Below are 20444 nucleotides of genomic sequence, written 5' to 3'. Positions count from 1 at the left end.
CTTAGGACAAGTCCTAAAGAATATACAAAGACTATAAAATTTCTTACAATCTCAACATCCATAACCATCTAATTTTTATAACAATTGATAAAACTTGTATAATTATAAAAATTAATTTCTTTAATCATCTGATTAAGTATCATTAATGCTCTATCTATTCATCCGCTCACCCATAAGTCCAAATCATAGTCAATTATGAGTATCCTGCATCTCTGAGAAGAAAAGAGAGAAACAGAGGGGTCACTACAGGAAAAATGGCCATTAACGACGCTATTAATGGTCATTAACGACGCTTTAAAGCGTCGCTATTCGGTTTTACGACGCTTCGAAAAGCGTCGGCAAAGCGTCGACTATGCAAGAGTGGGGACGAATATCGCCGACGCTTTGTAAAAGCGTCGTTAAATTTTAACGACGCTTTAAAGCGTCGTAAATATTTACATTAACGACGCTTTAAAGCGTCGTTAAATTTGTCTTAACGACGCTTTAAAGCGTCGTTAATGTAAATCTTTACGACGCTTTAAAGCGTCGCAAAAGACAAATTTAACGATGCTTATAAGCGTCGTTAATGTAAATATTTACGACGCTTTAAAGCGTCGCAAAAGACAAATTTAACGACGCTTATAAGCGTCGTTAAAGGTTTTAAGAGGAAAAAAAAATACAAATATTATTTAAAAAAAAAATAATACAATACATTCCTGTACGAAATCATATCACACCTGTACAATACAATAAACATGTACAATCACCACATTCACATTCACACCTGTACAATCACCATCATTCACATCACCTGTACAATACAATAAACATGTACAATCACCACATTCACATTCACACCTGTACAATCACCATCATTCACATCAAAAGCAAGCTGAAATAGAAAATTTAATCAAACCAAAAGACAATATTTTATATAAATAAAAATAAAGTACTAATCGTCCATTACAATCAAGAGTAATATAAATAAATATAAAAATACAACAAAAATAAAATAACATCAATCTGCAGGCGGATGGTCGTCGTTGTCTCCACGTGACGTGCCGCTATCTCGATGGGTGCCTGATATGCCAGGAGCCTACAAAAAATATATCAAAAGCATGATTTGCATATCTATAAATAAAATATATAAATCATTAAATTAATACAAAAATATATATTTAATATTATGTGTTTACCTGAGATGAACCATACATCTCTAATAAAGATGTAAGGCGATCAATCTGTCCCCTCATGGCCTGCATCTCGGCACGGCTCTGTCGCATCTCCTCCATCTCAGCGGCACGACTCTGTCTAATCTCCTGTATCTCCGCCTCGAGTCTGCGAACGCGTGAATCCTGAGCATCTGTTGCAGCATGCTGCGTATATCTACTAACCTCAGATAACTGAGTGGGGGTGACTCCTACTCCATAACCCCTCACTCGGCTGTAGCGCTCTGGTCCCATCAACTCTGTGAATACCTCGACCTCGATACGGCTCTGCTGCGTAGATGCTGCGGACTCGTCGTCACGCTCCGCAATGAGAGATGTAGCCCTCTCCTGTATTTTTTTTGAAAACAAGAGTTATACATTAATAGCTAACAAAATTAAATTTAAATCATTGCAAAAAATATAATATTAACAATGCCGTACATATAAATCTCTCGACTCATCTCGAACAAAAGTACCATCCTGATGAGTATGAGTCATCCGGTAAAACTCCACTTGTCCGGGTTCCCTCCCATGCTCATCCTCCTACACAAATAATTTCAATTTTAAGCAAACAGTTATGATAATTTAAAAAAATATATGAGTATCATGATACAGACATGGTCCACGATACATAATGATATTAGTTATATAAATATTTGAACATAAAAATTAAAAGTTAATTATGAAAGTTTAAGGAACATACAAACTCCTGTCGGAGTCGTGCATAACTCTTCGACCCCGATGTATGAGGAACAGACTGAGCTGCTCGTGCAGCTCTACCAATAGCAGAATAAGTCTGTAAAATAAAGTAAAGAACTTGTTATATATACAATATATAATAAAAATCAATATTTTTATAAAATATTTAAGAAAAAAAGATAATAAACAGATAATATACCTGTGCCCTCTCGGAGAACCAGTAATGAACCAACTCCATCCACTGATGAGGGGGTACATCAGGAGGACAATTCCTAGCAACCTCCTCCTCTGTCATACCCTGTCTCATATAGTCCTTCTTCAATTGTGCTTTATATTCTTTCCATTTGCGGTTGAGAGACTTCATTACAAAATCATGAGTGGATGGAGGGAGAACAAACTTGCTCTATAAAAAAAAAAGTTAAATGAAATAAATTATATAAATGATTAACAATTAATATACAGTATGAACATCAATTCATTACCTCTATAACTCGGAGGAGCTCAACTTTGTACGTTGGAAGCATGTCATTCCATTTTGCATAGCCCAACGGACATAGCTGAGGCCTCCGAGCAACAGTCCCCAAAAATGAAGTCAATAAGCAGGCAGCTTTCTTAATTGGCTGACCTAGCTGATTGCACTCCACAACAATCCTCTCGCCCTCACGCATCTGCCACACATCTCGTACTACTGTGGGTCCGCGTCTGGGGCGTACTCTCCCGGATCCGTCTGCAAAAAATACATAAAAGTAACTATATCATAAATATACATAAAATGAAATAAAAAAAAATTACATGAAAGACAATATATACCCTGCACGTGTATCTCATCATCTGGCTGATGAACAGGAGGATCGTGCTGTGCTGATGATGAAGGACAGGGCTCAGAATGCTGTGCAGCTGAACTGGCCTCAGGCTGCTGTGCTGAAGAAGACGTACCGGCCTCTGTCTGTGAAAACTGGAACTGCACACCAGCATATCGTCCCCTGCGACGCATGATGTCACCTAGCATTTATATAAATAAAAGGTAGAATCAGTTAATATATGGAGTAAAATAACACAATAATTAATGCAAAATATATACATCATAAATAATTATTACCAGTAACAATCAAGCAGTAGTGTTTTCTTCGAATTCTGTTCTAACCAACGTCGTCGTAGCATTTAAATCATCAGCTGGCACAAAATTGTAGGACATACATTGTGTATAAGTGTCATCGTCATCATCCTCCACTTGGTTTTCCATATCATATAAGTCTCTAGGTTTTGTTTTGATGACAGTAAACCAATCTTTATCTTTTGCGTCTTGTACATAAAATACTTGACGAGCTTGAGATGAAAAAATGAATGGGTCATCCTTCAATAACACACCAGTGTGTATCAACCTTGAAAAATTTACAAGTGTAAATCCATTTGCATCTTGTTTCAAACCCCTTGGTGAGTTTATGTCTATCCAATCACATCTAAACAGTACTACTTTAAATTTTCCATAATAATCCAACTCATAGATATCTTTAAGTGCACCATAATAAGATTTTCCATCCGCTTCCACCATAACACCGCTATTCTGTATTTTTCTAAATTTCTCCCGTTCTCTAGTATGAAATTTAAAGCCATTAATTATGAAACCATTATATCTATTCACAATCTTGTTAGGTCCTCGAGCAAGAGCTATTAGTTCATCTGACTTATTTGTCTCCATCATCTTTGATACCTAACAAAAAATGATATGACGAAGTACAGTTGAGTTATCTGATATTAAATATGTATCAAAAATTAATATATCCAATAATTAAATATAAATCACACCTGATTCGAAAGCCACATAGGGAATAACTCGACCAACCATCGCTGTTCAATCCTTGCATTAGGACGAATGTTATGATTGGCTCGTCTCTGATAAATTAAAAATTCACTGCATAAAATATAAATATATCATTTAGAACATTATATCTAATATAAAATTTAAATTTTGATGTCATTCCTTAAATATACTAACCTGCGATGGTCAGATATTATGTCACTATGAAGTAACACATAACGATGTGCTTGTGCTAAGGATTTTTGATCAAGTACAATACCTTCACCTCTTCCCAAGAATTTTCCAGCAGTTAAGAACTTATACAGTTCTGCATTCTCCACAAAGTCATTATGCCGTTGAGGTCGACTAAAAATAGTCTCTACACCTTGAAGATATCTTGAACAAAATGTCAAACATTCATCCGCAATATATGCTTCAGCAATCGAGCCTTCAGGATAGGCTCTATTTCGCACATAATCTTTAAGACGCACAAGATACCTTCAAGAATTAAATATTTATTAAAATATCAGTATGCTGTTGTTTCTAATAAAATTATCAAAAGATTTAAGGTTTGTAATAATACCTCTCAATAGGATACATCCATATATAATGTACCGGTCCACCAACTTTAACTTCTGAAGCTAGGTGAACGAGCAGATGTACCATAATAGTGAAAAATCCAGGAGGAAAAATCTTTTCCATCTGGCAAAGTGTAATTGTAATATCCGATTCTAACTGATCAAGTTCCCGAGGATCAATAACTTTGGAACATAATGCCTTGAAGAATGACGATAATCGAAGTACAATTGTAACAACTTGTTTCGACAATGACGATCTTAAAGCTATTGGAAAAATATCTTGCATCAATATGTGACCATCATGACTTTTAAGATTTGAAAGTTTTCGATCCTTTAGATGCACACATCGTGAAATATTCGATGCATATCCATCGGGTACTTTGATACTTTTCAAAACTCCCAAAAAATTATCCTTTTCTCGAGCAGACATTGTGTAACATGCAGGAGGCACATAAATTCTATCATTAGCAAGCATTTTAGGATGAAGTTCCTGTCGGATACCCATTTCTTTTAAATCAAGACGTGCCTTCATGTTATCTTTGCTCTTTCCATCAAGGTTTAAAAATGTTCCAAGTAAATTATCGCAAACATTCTTCTCTATATGCATGACATCAAGATTGTGCCGAATAAGATTATGTTTCCAATAAGGTAAGTCAAAAAAGATACTTCGTTTTTTCCATAAATGTTTACTTGGCTGTTGTATAGATGCTATCTGTGTGTCTTCCTCATTTTCATCCTCGAAATAATTGTCTGGATCTTGAAACAACTCTGCATCTATAGTACTGATACTGACTTCCTCTGGTAACCCTTCGTGCACTGAGCTTTCAACATCATCCCTTCCTCTTTTTTTAGAGGACTTTGAGTGCTTACCATAGCTGTAATTCATGCCATCCATTTGTCTATGAACATCAGTTCCAGAAGGTGGAATAGGGGCACATCCCAATTCTATAGTACCATCAAACAAATCTTTCTGAAATCGAAACGGATGATTTGCTTCCAACCATCGACGATGTCCCATGTAACAAAATTTACCTCCATGTTTTAACCAAATTGAATGTGTTGAATCTCCACAACAAGGACATGCGACCCGTCCCTTTGTACTCCAGCCAGATAAATTGGCATATGCTGGAAAATCATTAATAGTCCATAACAAAGTTGCCCGTAGTTTAAATGTTTGGCCGTTGGAAGCATCAAATGCATCAACACCCTCCCACAACTGTTTCAATTCCTCTATCAAAGGCTGTAGAAAAATATCAATATCATTGCCTGGACCCTTATCTCCTGGAATAACCATTGACAAGATAAGTGATGATTGTTTCATGCACATCCACGGTGGCAAATTGTAAGGTATCAAAACGACTGGCCAAGTGCTGTAGGTAGAACTCAGGGTCCGAAATGGATTGAAGCCATCAGAAGCTAAGCCAAACCTAACACTGCGAACATCAGAGGCAAAATCAGGATGCCTATCATCAAATGCTTTCCATTGAAGACTATCTGCAGGATGTCTCAACATTCCATCCTTTGTACGTCCTTCATGATGCCATCTCATTGATGAAGCTGTTTTTGATGATGCATAAATCCTTTTCAATCTAGGTATAAGAGGAAAGTAACGCAATACCTTGGCCGGTTTCTTTTTACTCCGCGTTGCATCCAATTCATTCAGTGCATCATCTCGATCTTCTTTTTGTGTTATCCATCTTGAAGATCCACATACATTGCATGACTCTTGATTAGCATTTTCACCCCGATATAACATACAATCTTTCGGACAACTATGAATCTTTTCGTATCCAAGATCCAATTCCTTTACTACTTTCTTGGCTTCATAATACGATGGTGGTAAACGAGTGCTTTCTGGAAATGCATCCTTTAATAACTTGAGCAGCATGGTAAAACTCTTTCCAGACCATCCATTCAAATATTTTATATGAAATAAATGTATAAGAAAAGAAATCTTAGAAAATTTTGTACAACCCGGATATAATTCTTCGTCTGCATCTTTCATTAAGGTGTGATAACGAGCTGTCTCATCATTAGATGTATGTATGGGCTCCTCAACATGCATACGTTCCGTATGCGTACATCCATCAAACATCCCAACTGTTTCTTGTATACTACTGGATTCTCCTAAATTTTGAACATCAAATCCAAAAGCATCTGTGATCAAACCCCTTATATCATCATCTCTTGCAGAATTGTCTTCTAGGCTAGTGGATCCGCAATGAGTCAGGGGTTGGTTACATGATGATGGCAACATAGATTCTCCATGAAAAATTCAGTCGGTATAACCTCTTAAAAAACCATTCCATACCAAATGTTCTTCAACATTTTGTGGATCTAAAGAAGAACTATTTACACATTTCCGACATGGACATAAAATCTTTCCATTCAAACTACTTTTCTCCATACCAAATTTAATGAAGTCATGAACTCCATCTAAATATTCTTTACTATTCCTTGGTTTATTTATCCAACTTTTGTCCATTGTAGGATAAAACTGATCGAACTTGCAATTTATCTAAAAATAAAAAAAAATTATACAATCTATATTAATGCAATGAGTAAAAAATATCAGTCATTTCATAAAATCCAAAAAAATAACAGCTAGATAAAGTTTACATAGTAAATGCTTGCTATCATCAACTAATAGGTAAAGAAGGTCCTATCCCATTCAGAAAATGTATTAATTGTATAGGTCAATTACAAAAATCAAATGATATGCAACAAGAGCCGAAAAAAATTTCGGCAGCATTTCTCCTTAGTTCTTCCGTATAGGAAGAACAAAAGGAAAATACCATCCGAAATTTTTTCCGAACCTCTCAGCATACCATTTGATTATGGTAATGACCTATAGAATTACTCACATTTTCCAAACTGTCCATACTGGACAATCAATTGATCAATGTACATAATTCTTTTATCCGTACAAAAATAAATAAATATACGGATATAATAGAATATGTACATTAATCAAAAGACGGGTCTATGTTTCGATGCAATGTAATTTTTGATGTCATATTATTTACATTTTATGGAAAGGCAGAAAAGTTGAAGATTTGAGTCCTTCGTAGGTGGTACCAAGAAGAGATGCACATAATATAATATTTGCAATACAACTTTTGCAGCTTTGCAGAAAGAGATTGTTATTTATTATTTTTATTATCATTTAGATGCATATTAACTATTCAATTTGATATTCATGATCTTTCATAACTGCAATCCTGTGAAGTGGAGTAACTGGAGTTTTGAACCTGAACCACCCTGCTACCCAACTAGAGTCTGGACCTAAGTGTACGGCTGACACCAGATTACCAATTAAAAGAACATTAATAAGATTGCATAAATTCCTAAAGAAAATTCTTTAATAAAATTATAATCTTTTAAGGTTGTCTCCTGGTCTTCAATTGGCGACTTGATATTTAAAGCTTGATGTCCAAAGAAATAACTAATGGGAGATGTGTGAAAATCTGCCTATTTTTCTCAATAAATAAATGTATAATTCAAAGAAAGAAAGAAAGAGATGCAGGGATGTAAATTCCACTTGTTAATTTCAATTCTAGAAGAGCCGAAACTTCTTCGTCAGTGACTTCAGCTCTAACTCCATATAATTTTAACGATGCTATTTTTTAATTCATTGTTTCCTTTATGCTTTTGCTTCCGTCTTTTTCTTTTCTTTTGGTTTTGTTTTCTATTTTGATTTGAAGGTCACCATAAACTAATTTGCATGAACACGTCATCTCGCTGCAATGCTTGCTTTCACCTTCAACCTGTGCAAACTTCTCAGTGCAATCTCCAACATCTAAGTGTAACTACACCGCTCTTCATTTCTCTAGACTAATTTTTTCATTTGATGATTTTTTTTTTTTGTTTTGTGAAAAAAGATGCTAAATGTTCCTAGATATATTAATTTTCACGAAACCCTTCAAATTCAATAAAAGAAGCATGAAAAACTTGTAAGAAATATGTAAATCAAACTAACAAACTTAGGCATGCATGAATAGTTGTATTCATTCTTGGATGCATGCAGCATAAGAAGAGCTAAAGTGGGTATTTGAGTAAAGGAATCTCCAAGAATATCAAAGTCTTGTTGTGTTTGAGTAAGAAAATCCCACACCCACCCAAGACTCGAGGAACAGTAAGTTGGCCTCTACAAAATTATAAGTTAACAATAATTAGTGTGTTTATTTTGGTTAACAAAAACAAATGCTTATTCAATAGTTATTGCTCCGTGTCATGTTAATGTGAATGATTGGCATGCAGGTAAAGAACATATTTTGGAAGAACATTGTCAGCCCAAGCTAAGCCAGCTCCAGCTGTAATTATCTAAAGAAGCTAAATGACTACTATCTATTGCAATTCCATCACCTTCATTCCCAATAATTGGGCCTCCTCTCGCACCACTCCAATTTGACATGATTAATCTAATTTATTACTTCCCTCCTAGGTGTGGTGAAGGTTAATTTAGATGAACTAGAGCATGTTTGGAGCTTTTTCTATAGGATTGGGCGGCAAATTCTATTGGACTTGTGGATTGAGCTAGTGCAACTAATAAGATCACAAAGATGGGTTAAGCAAAATATCCAAATATAGTTCTGAAATAATTCGAATTGAATCTCATAAGGAGAAAAAAAGATCTATTGAATTTTTTTTTTCTCCCTATAGAATTCAAGTGGGCCCATTGCAAAGCTATAACTGGGTATTTTATAAAGATAAGCCTAACCCAGTATGTAGCATGTGATCTTGTTAATTTTGTTGGTTTTAGCTCAATCGTGTAGAAAAAGATATGTTTGGATTTTTGGATAGGATTTAATTGAAAATCTTATAGTGTTCATCAGTTGGACTATCCATTTAATCATGGCCTTAAATCAACCAAATATCACCTAACTCAAATCCTATACAAAGAAAAAAAACTTTCATAGGCTTTTTTTTTTTCTATCTTTTTTTTCTACAGCCGAAAAACTAAGATCTGAGCATGTTCTTAAAAAATATAAGCTAAATGGGCTAACAAACCCGATTCCTATAAAATATGCATCACAATGCTACTCAAGGGTGGCAGTAAACAAGAACATATATAAACAAAAACATCCTTCAACACTCAACTGAAAAATTCTTCACATCTGCCAAGATAAATAAATAAATAACTGAAAAATTCTCAAATCCTATAAAATATCATGCTTCTACCGAGATTAAGCTCTTGGACCTCAGGGGACCAACTCACACCGCTGCAGCTCGCACAAAATCCCATATGAGAAAACCCCAATCGGGACCTAAGAAACCCATCCGATCTCCCTCAATGCTCTCCTTCCCACAAATCTCCAAACAAGAGAAAAAAATAAAAAGAAAATGAAGCGATAACAAAAAAAAATGATCAAACTAGGTGGGAAAAAGCTTACCTTTCAAAATGAGGAATGTGGATGACAGACCCTTAAACACTGTAACATGAAATTAAACAACTCAAAATTTCTGTGGAGATTTTGAAAAGAAGAATGAATGAAAAGAAAAACAAGTGAAATGGGGAAAATATTTTACCTTTCAAAATTTCTGTGGAGCGGCCGAGCAGGGGCTTCGTTTCCCTTCGATTTGGGGTGGCCGAATGGCGAAGTGGGATGGTGGGAAGCTTGGAGCAGTCGAACAAGGGAAGGAGGAGGAGGGCCGGTTCACCGACGGCGTATGGCTTGGACCTCGCGGGCGCGGCGTCGACGGATGCGGCAGCAGAGGGGAGTGGCGGACGGAGGTGAGGCGTGGACGGCGGGTGCGCGTGGACGGCGGGTGCGGTGCCGGCGGCGGAGATGGGCCGGGGTCGGCTGAGGAACGGGTGGAAAATAAGGAACGGCTGAGGAATGGCGGCGGTAGATAGATTAGGGCACGGCGGTAGATAGATTAGGGCACGGGAGGAGGGTGGTATTAAACGAACCTACCGACGCTTTTTAGCGTCGTTAAAATGCGTCGGTATTTTATTTATTTAACGATGCTTTTGCTAAAAGCGTCGACGTTGACACGTTCATAGTTTATGACGCTTTTAAGCGTCGTTAAAGAACGACGCTTTTTAAAAGCGTCGGCAGGTTAGCGCAACCTGCCGACGCTTTCCAAAAGCGTCGGCAAAAAAAGGTCGTTAATGGCCTCTTTTTTTGTAGTGGGTGAGCTCTACAATCCAATAAAAATTTCCACAAATCAGCATCAATATAATAATAATAAATAAAACATGCACTTTAGCAAATATCTTTTTATATAATAAGTCACATCACACAATTATTTCAAACCAACATGCATCGCATCTGATCATACCAAGGTACTCGGTTTTGAATTACCACTGCCATAATTCCAACCTATGGCAGGGCACCAATACCGTGGCTAGTATTATGGTCTACCACAACCATGTTTACAGCTTGTGGTGAGGCATCAATATCATGGCTAGTCTAAAGGACTACAAGTGCTCAAATCCCAACTACCACAATCATGTTTACAACCTATGGCAAGGCACTAACATTGGCTAGTCTGGGAGATTACAGGTGCTCAACTCCAAACTATCACAGTCATATTTTCAGCCCATAATAAGGCATCAAGCGTTGCTAGTCCTGTGGACTATCATAACCATATTTTCGGTCTATGACAGGATATCAATAATGTGGTTAGCTTAGAGCACCACAACCTTACGTACAGTCATACAATTCAATTTTAAGCTTATTGGGTATTATAATTCAAGGTCACATTTTTTTACAAACCTCGATGCACATAATTATCAAAATCCATCCAAATCAGTATCAATAATATGTAATACATAACATTGAACAAATAATAAATTTATACTTAACAACTAAGTATATAATATATTATTATTAAAATTTCATGAATTGAAATCACTAATATACAAAATAATTTTTATATAAATAAATAAATAATGTTCAAAAAATTTTAACTTTATAGTCGTCACACCAAACTCATTAGATTTATAATCTAAGTATCAAGAACTCTATCCGGCGTCTCTTTACCTAAAAAATTATTTTTTTATATATCTAAAATTAATATTAAAATAAAAATATATAGTGTCTAGATTATTTATCTAGAAACCTCCTTCGGCTGCACGGAGATCCACAGACAAATCTCTTGGATTATATTCTCCCATGGATCCCGTGATCCATCTAAAATAAACTAATAATTTAAATAAAGGAAACATAACTTAAGCTAGGGAAGAGAGAGAAAGAGGAATATCCTCTGATTTTCACATCCTCTTCCTTTCCTTATCTTGAAAATCAGAGGACATCCTCCCCCCCCTCTCTCTCTCTCTCTTGTTTCCTTCCCCCAACCACGGCCATCGAAAGCCTTGAGGCCGATGACCCAACGACACTCAAGGCGGCAGAGAGGGGAGCGTCCCATCGGCGGCTATGGCTGGCGAAAGCCGGTGATGAAAAACAAAAGGGAAAAAAGAAATTGAACAGAGTAGCCCTCTGTTCAACCCCAACCGGTGGCTTGCCGGTCCAAGACCACATGACGGGTGCTGGTGGATGCTGGGAAAAGAAAAAGAAGAGGAAGGAGAATAGCTACCCTAGTCCGGTGATGCGGAAGAGAAGAAAAATCCGGCGATCCTATCAGCCAAACCCAAGAAAGATTCAAGAGAAAATTCAAAAGATCGGTGGTGATTCCTCGAGAAATCAAGGATGGAATGGTGGGGGTCTTCTTATAGATGGTTTCTCTAGGTTTGCAAACCCAGTTTTGCTCAGATTAGATCTCCCTCCCCTACGGATTTCATCGGATGTGGAAGAGAAGAAAGACTCCGATCGGGAGTCCCCTTCCTTCCGCCAACTCACGTGCCAAGCACGTGCATTTCGATGGAGGTGGGCCTATTATTTGGGCTGGATCCAACACAAGCTTGGGTTATCATGTACTCTCCTCTTTAAAAATAATCTCATCCTCGAAATTAGCATGTTATAATATGAAAATCTAAAAAATATAAAATTTTTATATAGTCATCAAGCTCTTAATAAATTTTTTTAATTAAAAAAAAAATTAAATTCTTTACCATAATACCTTCGCTCAAATTATCATACTTTCGCTGTACACTCTGATTTAATCCACCAAATATCTAGGGCTCGCTATATATAACTTTCAATCCAATAAAATAGTAGATCATCAATTCTTCAAACTGCAACCCGAATTATAAATTATCCGTCAACATCCTATGGATCATCTCTATCACAATCCCTAATAACCATAACTCTAAGTTTTGATATTATGCAGCCACATTTTTAGTGATCCTAGTCCAAAATTTTTGATATCGCTTATGTCACAGTCTCTAGTAATTTTAAAATTGAGCTTTAATATCATTTTATCACGTCCCACACCCGACATCCAGGTCGGATACGTGACGGCTGCATGCTCTTTAGGGCAAGCCCTAAAGAATATGCAAAGTTTATAAAATTTTTTATAAACTCAACATCCATAATCATCTAATTTTTATAACAATTGATAAAACTTACATAATTACAAAATTCAATTCCCTTAACCATCTGATCAAGTATTATTGATGCTCTATTTATTCATCCATTCACTTGCGAATCCAAATCATAGCCAATTATGAGAATCCTGCATCTCTAAGAAGAAAAGAGAGAAACAGAAAGCGTAAGCTTTACAGCCCAGTAAGAATTTCCATACACCAACACCAATATAATATTAATAATAAATAAAAAATAATGATTATTAGTCATATCAATCTCATGTTAAAAAATATCATGATTTATAAAACATGCACTTTAGCAAATATCTTTTTATATAATGAGTCACATCATATAATTATTTCAAACCAATATGCATCGGATCCGATCATACCAAGATGCTCGACTCTGGACTACCACGGTCATAATTTCAACCCATTGCAGAGCACCAATACTGTGGCTAGCACTGTAGATTACCACAACCATGTTTACAACCCATGATGGGGCATTAATACCGTGGCTAGCTCAGAGGACCATAAGCGCTTAAACCCCAACCATCACAACCATATTTATAGCCCATGGCAAGGTACTAACAGTGGCTAGTCTAAAAAACCACAGGTGCTCAACTTTGAACTACCAAAGCTATATTTCCAGCCTATGGTAAGGCATCAATCGTGGCTAGTCTTGTGGACTACCACAACTATATTTTTAACTTGTGATAAGACATCAACAACGTGGCTAGCCCAAAGCACCACAACCCTATATACAATCATACAACTCAATTTCAAGTTTATTAGGTATTGTAATTCAAGATCACATTCTTTTACAAAACTTGACACATACGATTACTAAAATCCATCTAAATTAGTATCAGTGATATGTAATACATAACATCTAACAAGTAATAAATTTATACTTAACAACTAAGTATATAACATAATATTATCAAAAAAATTTCATAAAATTACTGATGCATAAAATAATTTTTATATAAATAGATAAATAATATTTAAAAATTTTTATTACTACGATCGTCACACTAAATTCACTAGAATTATAATCTAAATATCAAGAATCCTCCCCGATGCCTCTTTATTCATGAAATTATTCTCTTACGTATTCAAAATTAATATTAAAATAAAAATATATAGTGTCTAGATTATTTATCTTGAAACATCTATCGGGTGCACGGAGGTCCATAGACAAATCTCCTGGATTATATCCTCCTATGGATCTCCTGATCTATCTAAAATAAAATAATAATTTAAATAAAGGAAACAAAACTTAAGCTAGGGAAGAGAGAAAGAGGAACATCCTCTTCCTTATTTTGAAAACCAGGGGACATCCTCCCCTCTCTCTCTCTTGTTTCCTTCCCCCAACCACGACCATCAAAAGCCTTGAGGCCGACGACCCAACGACACTCAAGGCGGCAGGGAGGGGAGTGTCCCATCGGCGGCCATGGCTAGTGAAAGCCGGTGATGAAAAACAAAAGGGAAAAAGGAAATTGAACAAAGCAGCCCTCTGTTCAACACCAACCGGCGGCTTGCCGGGCCAAGACCACATGACGGGTGCTGGTGGATGCTGGGAAAAGAAAAAGAAGAGGAAGGAGAGTAGCTACCCTAGTCCGGTGATGCAGAAGGGAAGAAAAATCCGACGATCCTATTAGCCAAACCTAAGAAAGATTCAAGAGAAAATTCAAAAGATCGGTGGCGATTCCTCGAGAAATCAAGGATGGAATGGTAGGGGTCTTCTTATAAAGGGTTTCTCTAGGTTTGCAAACCAAGTTTTGCTCGGATTAAATCTCCCTCCCCTACCGATTTCATTGGATATGGAAGAGAAGAAAGACTCCGATCGGGAGTCCCCTTCCTTCCACCAGCTCACATGCCAAGCACGTGCATTTCGGTGGTGGGCCTATTATGCGGGTGGGGTTGGATCCAACATAAGTTTGGGTTACCACAACCATTGTCCTTTCTACCACTATTATCATCATCTTTTCTAGCACCGCCATCATGAGTATTACCACCATTGTCATCATCACTATTGCCACTAACCCCACCAATTCTATCATATCAGGTTCTATCATATCATCATGATCATCGTAATCTTTAGCATATCTCACTATCATCATCATCACCACTACTATATTATAAATGTCTTAATATCACTATAGCTATTATCACCATCCTTGTGCCCCCATATGGCTAGCACTTTTTTATCGTTGCGATCATATTATTATTATTATCTTCATTTTTTTCATCGCTACTATTATTATTATAATATTTATTATTATATTTATATTTTAAAATAATTAATTATATCAAATATATTTATATTTCTAAATATATAAAAAAATAAATTATTTTTTATCTAAAAAAATGAAAGTAATACTAAGCATTATCTAAATTGGTTATTTTTAAAAAAAAAGCTCAAAATTCTGCTCACAAACACGCCTGATGCTTCAGATTTTAGCTTGCAGATACGGCCACGGCTCCAAAGCCACCATGATTTTGTTCTAATCTTGAATCTAATGAAATATTTTTCATATTGCATATTCTAATAATGCTCCGAGTTGTTAGTGGTTGTTAACGGGCACGATAGGTTTAACATGACAAACTTTTTTTTTTTTTTACAAAATTTAAAAAAAAAAGAAATTGTTTGTTTGTAGCAAACCGCACCAAACTTCTGTGAGGGAGACTTCATAATATCTTAATTTGGAAATATTTCATTTTATATATCATCAAAGAAAGCTCAATTAGCATGAGTCCAGCAATATAGGTTTCGAAGATCAATAAGGTGGAGGGAAGATAGCTGTAGCCTTTAATTTGTATTTTATCATAATTTAATGTTAGAGATGTCTGGTCAGGACACCACCTTCACAGAATCTTTTCGATACCATACATCACAACAGAAAGAAAGAAGAAATAAAGCAGAAATAATTAAATACGTGGATCAGTCAAAAAAAACTTGCCTCCATGAAGCATGCAAGCTTCACTATGAGATAAGAGAAAAATTACAAGAAGAGATCATACCCTCAATTCTCGTACACCCAATTTTTCTCTCACAAGGAGCTCCCCCTCACAATTTTTTTTTTTAAAAAAATCCCCCTGAATCCTTGAAACGGCCGTTGTCTGCTGCCTGACAGTCTGCCTGAAGCACCCTATAGTTCTGTTCTCTGTTGATTGCTGCTGCCCTGCTCTACGATTTCAGATCTCTACCGAACCACCATACCCGTCTCTGTTGCCACAGAGTGAGTTTATAGGCCTCGGAACCCAAACTGGATCGAAAACCGACTCCTATTTGCGTCAAACTGCCTCTCCAGTCGCCAAATCAAGATCGGCTTCCATCTTAACCGTTCGATCGCGCAACATGAGTCCTCGATTCATAAAAATCTCTGTAGATTGTGAGAAACCAGCCCGAAACATCTTTCGGTCCATGATGGACCATGCGAAACCAAGGAGAAACATTTGCCCGGTCCATGCGGGTCCTCATGGACTGCCGATCCACGTATCGTGCATGGACTATGTGGGAAAATCGCTCGGGCCGCGCCTGCATGCGCACTTGACTGGGCCTAGGCCGCACCTGCGTGCACGCCGACCCGACTCTGATTGCGCACCATGCATGCCCGTGGGTCTACACGCTGGGCCACGTGCCAGCGGCAGTCCTGTGCGCTGCCGTGTATGCCCACTCCGCAGGCCGCCGTCGCTCCGTAAGCTGTGCCATCTTCTATCGAGCGTATCTTTTTCATCCAATCTTCATTTAGACTGATCTTGAACTCGTTAGACTCCGTTCATCATCGCGGACCTCGCTGTGGGCTCAGTGTGGATCGAATCTCGAGACGTCAAATCTTAATAATCTTCATCTCGACTTGACATTCGATCTCCTCCTAACTCTGAGAGCTTCTGAATCTCCTCACCCCTCTGACGTAGGGCAATCGCCTATTGATCATGGATAGACAAATATGGGAGTCAAGCTAGGTCGTTCGATCTCATCTCTATCGTATGCTATGCTCCTTCTGATCTGAGACCTGCTCGGGATATCATCCTACGACAATAGAAATCTCACCCTACGATATCACCTCTCATCCTCCTGCTTCTCGCATTTCGTGCTCGATCCACCTCTATCTGAAGCTCCACCTTGCTCTGGGCTCCTCCTGGCTCCTGAAGCTCCACCTCACACTGGGCTCTCCGTTAGGTAGTAATATCCTTTTGTCTTCTTCTTTCTTGTCAGAATAACTTTATCGCCGTATAACATCTTCAGGATTCCTCCACCAGCTACCGTCCTGTAGTCTTTTGAATTTAGTCTGCTCAGTGAGATAAGATTCTGTCTAAAATCAAGTATGTATCAGACCTTCCCTAATCTCCTCACTACACCATCATGTGACCTCCAGTTGATCGTTTCGATGCCTCTGATCGCATAACTCGATCCATCCGGTAGATAAACAATACTCTCACTGCTCTTCAAGGAGTCAAACTGCTCTTCTCTGCAACATACATGATAAGTATATACAGAATCTAAAATCTATTGTTGGAAAAAAGTAGATATCTCATCAGATATCTCCAGAGCATCACCCTCTGACTCGCTATTGGCCATCGCTACAGTAGCTCTCGTCTGATCCCTGAGTTGAGAGTAATCTCTGACTAGATGTTTCAACTCGTCACATTAATAATATCTGGTCTTGCTCAAGTCCCTCATCCTGGACTTGGATCGCCCTCGTCGCGATCTCCTGTCGCTTCGTCTATCACCTCCTACTCCTTCAAAAATCACCAAAGTTGAGCTGCCACCTGAGTTTGAAGCTGGGTTCTTCCTCCTAAGAACCTCATTCTGAAGAATCACCGTGGTGACCTCATCCATTTTGATGGTACTCTTCCCTATTAAAAAAGCAATCACTAAGAACTCATACGAAGGGGGAAGCGATGCTAGCAAGACCAGCGCCTTGGTCTTTTCCTCAACCTTCTTGCCAACGTTGAGGAGGTCGATGAGAATCTTCTGGAAGTAGCCGAGATGCTTCTGCACGTTCTGTCTTTCAGTCATCCGCAGCTGGTAGAACTGCCTCCAAAGGAAGAGAGTGTTGGTGAGAAATTTTGCCATGTATAACTCCTTAAGCTTCGACCACAGCATCGTCGGAGAAGTCTTGCCAAGCATATAGATCACTACCTCATCCGCTAGGTACAAGCTGATCATACTCACCACCTGCATCTGGAGCCACCTCTAATCCTGCATCTCTATGGTAATTGGTTTCTCCTCATACAAGAGAGCATCGATCAACCCTTGCTGGATGAGTACGTCCTTCATCCTTGCCTGCCACAAAGAGAAATTACTCTTTCCATCAAATATGTTGATCTCTATCTTGATTGATCCTGTCTTCTTCATCTTCAATCTTGCTCACCACTGCCGCAATCCGCGTTCTGGTACTGTCTCGCTCTAATATCATTTATTGAAGATATCTGGTCAGGACACCACCTCCACAGAATCTTTTTGATACTACGCATCGCAGTAGGAAGAAAGAAGAAATAAAATAGAAACAATCAAATACATAGATCCGTCAAAAAAGATTCGTTTCCATAGGGCATGCAAGCTTCACTATGAGAAAAGAGAAAAATTATAAGAGGAGATCATATCCTCATCCCTCGTACACCCATCTCTCCCTCACAAAAACTCTCTCTAGGAAGACCCCCTTGAACCCCTGAAGTAATCGTTGTCCGCTGCCTGATAGTTTATCCGAAGCACCCTATAGTTCTGCTCTCTGTTGGCTACTGCTGCCCTCTGCTCCATGGTTTCAGATCTCTACCGAATTACCATACCCGTCTCTGTTGCCATAGAGTGAGTTTATAGGCCTCGGAACCCAAACCAAATTAGAAACCGACTCCTGTTTGCATCAAACTGCCTCTCCAGCCATCAGATCAAGATTGGCTCCCATCTTAACCATCTGATCGTGCAACATGAGTCCTTGGTCCACGAAAATCTCTGTAGACCACGAGAAACCAGCCCGAAACACCCTTCGGTCCATGGTGGACCTCGCAAAACCAAGGAAAAACTCCCGTCCGATCCACGCGGGTCCCCATGGACTGTCGGTCCACACATCATTGACCGCGCAAAACCAAGGAAAAACTCCCGCCCGATCCACGTGGGTCCCCATGGACCATTGGTACATGTACCATGCGTGGACCGCATGGGAAAATTGCACGGACCGTGCCCGCACACGCGCCCACCTGGGCTTGGGCTGCTCCAGCGCACACACCTCGCATCTGCATGCTGGGCCGCATGCTCGCGGCAGTCCCGCACGCCGCCACGCGCGCCCGCTCCATGGGCCATTGCCGACCTTCGCCGCTCTATAAGTCGTGCCACTTTCTATCGAGCATATCTCCTTTATCCAATCTTCGTTTAGGCTGATATTAGGCTCATTGGATTCTGTTCGTCATCGTGAACCTTGCTGTGGACTCAGTGTGGATGGAATCTCGAGGTATCAAATTCTAACATTTAATCCTATCTTTAATTGCATGAAAACTCTTATACAAAGGGTAACATGTGAATGCTTGGACAAACGATGCATTAGAGGGGACCCCTATCTTGCGACATAACAAAATTAGAATTCGATGTAGCAGCAAATCAAACAAAATGCCAAATTGAACTTGTTGGTGCAAAAATCTACCTGCGTCGGAAATGTTGGAGTCGAGGGAGTCATGGTCGCCGTCGGGACCTGCAAAAGAAGTCTAAACCAGAGTTGGGGTTGCTCCGGCAAGACCCTCCGATGCTCAAGTCAGTTCTCTGCCTCAACAAGAATGGAGTGCTCGAACGAAAATTTTAGCAAAATTTTGGGATAGAAAATTAGGGCTTAGAGAATAACGTATCTGGAGTCCCCCATTTTATAGGCGGAGGGAGCGACGGATTGATAGTGACGTTTGTAACCGTCTAGTCGTGGGCCGCTCGTGGCCAGGACGAGTTTATTATGAAGAGTAATGGGGTGGAGTCGTGGCGGTCACCATGGCTCGCCTCGTGGAGTCTGTTGCGGAAAGTGGAGCAGAGTCGTGGCTGTTACTGGGGCCTGCCAGGGAGTTATGGAGCCGCGTGGGATCCGTCGCAGGAGGTGGAGCAGAGTCGTGGCCGTAACTGGGGCCTGCCAGGGAGTGATGGAGCCGTGTGAAATCCGTCGCAGGAGGTGGAGCAGAGTCGTGGCCGTTACTGGGGCCTGCCAGAGGGTCCAGACCTGTCGGCCGAAGTTCGGTTGGAGTCCGACCTCCGCAGAAGCCCGGATGGGGATCATTTGTCGAGGAATCTCGACCGAGGCCTGCAACAGGAGTTCAGGGCAGAAGTCCGGCTCCCATGGGAGTCCGGACGAAGTCTTCTTACAGCTGAAGTGGAGGACGAAGTCCGGCTCCCGTAGGAGTCCGGACAAAGTTTACCTGTAATCGGAGTCGGGGGCGAAGTCCGGCTCCCGTAGGGGTCCGGACGAAGTCTTCCTGCCGCTGAAGTCGGGGACGCAGTCCGGACGAAGTCTTCCTACCGTTGAAGTCAGGGACGCAGTCTGGCTCCCGTGGGAGTCCGGACGAAGTCTTCCTGCCGCTGAAGTCGGGGACGAAGTCCGGCTCCCGTAGGAGTCCGGACAAAATCTTCCTGCAGTTGGAATCGGGGACGCAGTCCGGCTCCCGTAGGAGTCCGGACGAAGTCTTCCTGTCGCTGATGTCGGGGACGCAGTCCGGCTCCCGTAGGAGTCCGGACGAAGTCTTCCTGCCGCTGAAGTCGGGGACGAAGTCCG

At 39.4% G+C, this 20444-nt stretch overlaps 1 protein-coding gene across 1 annotated transcript; it reads right to left on the bottom strand.

Moving 5' to 3' along the window:
* Positions 1-884: 884 nt before the first annotated feature.
* On the bottom strand, positions 885-18996 carry LOC140857232 (uncharacterized). The gene is made up of 11 exons (XM_073255989.1): positions 18847-18996; positions 17456-17737; positions 9792-10176; positions 9656-9694; positions 2697-2888; positions 2369-2613; positions 2086-2289; positions 1891-1983; positions 1629-1730; positions 1176-1535; positions 885-1075 (listed from the first exon to the last, which is right to left on the bottom strand). Exons 1-11 carry the CDS (start codon positions 18994-18996, stop codon positions 998-1000), a joined length of 2130 nt encoding a protein of 709 aa, XP_073112090.1. The 3' UTR covers positions 885-997.
* Between the last annotated feature and the right edge of the window lie 1448 nt (positions 18997-20444).

Source organism: Elaeis guineensis, chromosome 4 (genome assembly GCF_000442705.2).
Source record: "Elaeis guineensis isolate ETL-2024a chromosome 4, EG11, whole genome shotgun sequence".
NCBI classification, from domain to species: domain Eukaryota; kingdom Viridiplantae; phylum Streptophyta; class Magnoliopsida; order Arecales; family Arecaceae; genus Elaeis; species Elaeis guineensis.
The sequence above is the reverse complement of the archived record's forward strand: the minus strand, read 5'-3'. Positions and strand labels throughout refer to the sequence as shown.

Excerpts from the sequence above, each read along its gene's own strand:
- LOC140857232 (XM_073255989.1), bottom strand. The coding sequence starts at position 18,996 with ATGGAGCGGGCGCGCGTGGCGGCGTGCGGGACTGCCGCGAGCATGCGG. Across the intron at positions 17,738-18,846 it reads TCCCATGCGGTCCACGCATG|TTCTACCAGCTGCGGATGAC; the intron begins GTACATGTACCA and ends CTTTGGAGGCAG. Across the intron at positions 1,984-2,085 it reads GGTTCTCCGAGAGGGCACAG|ACTTATTCTGCTATTGGTAG; the intron begins GTATATTATCTG and ends TTTATTTTACAG.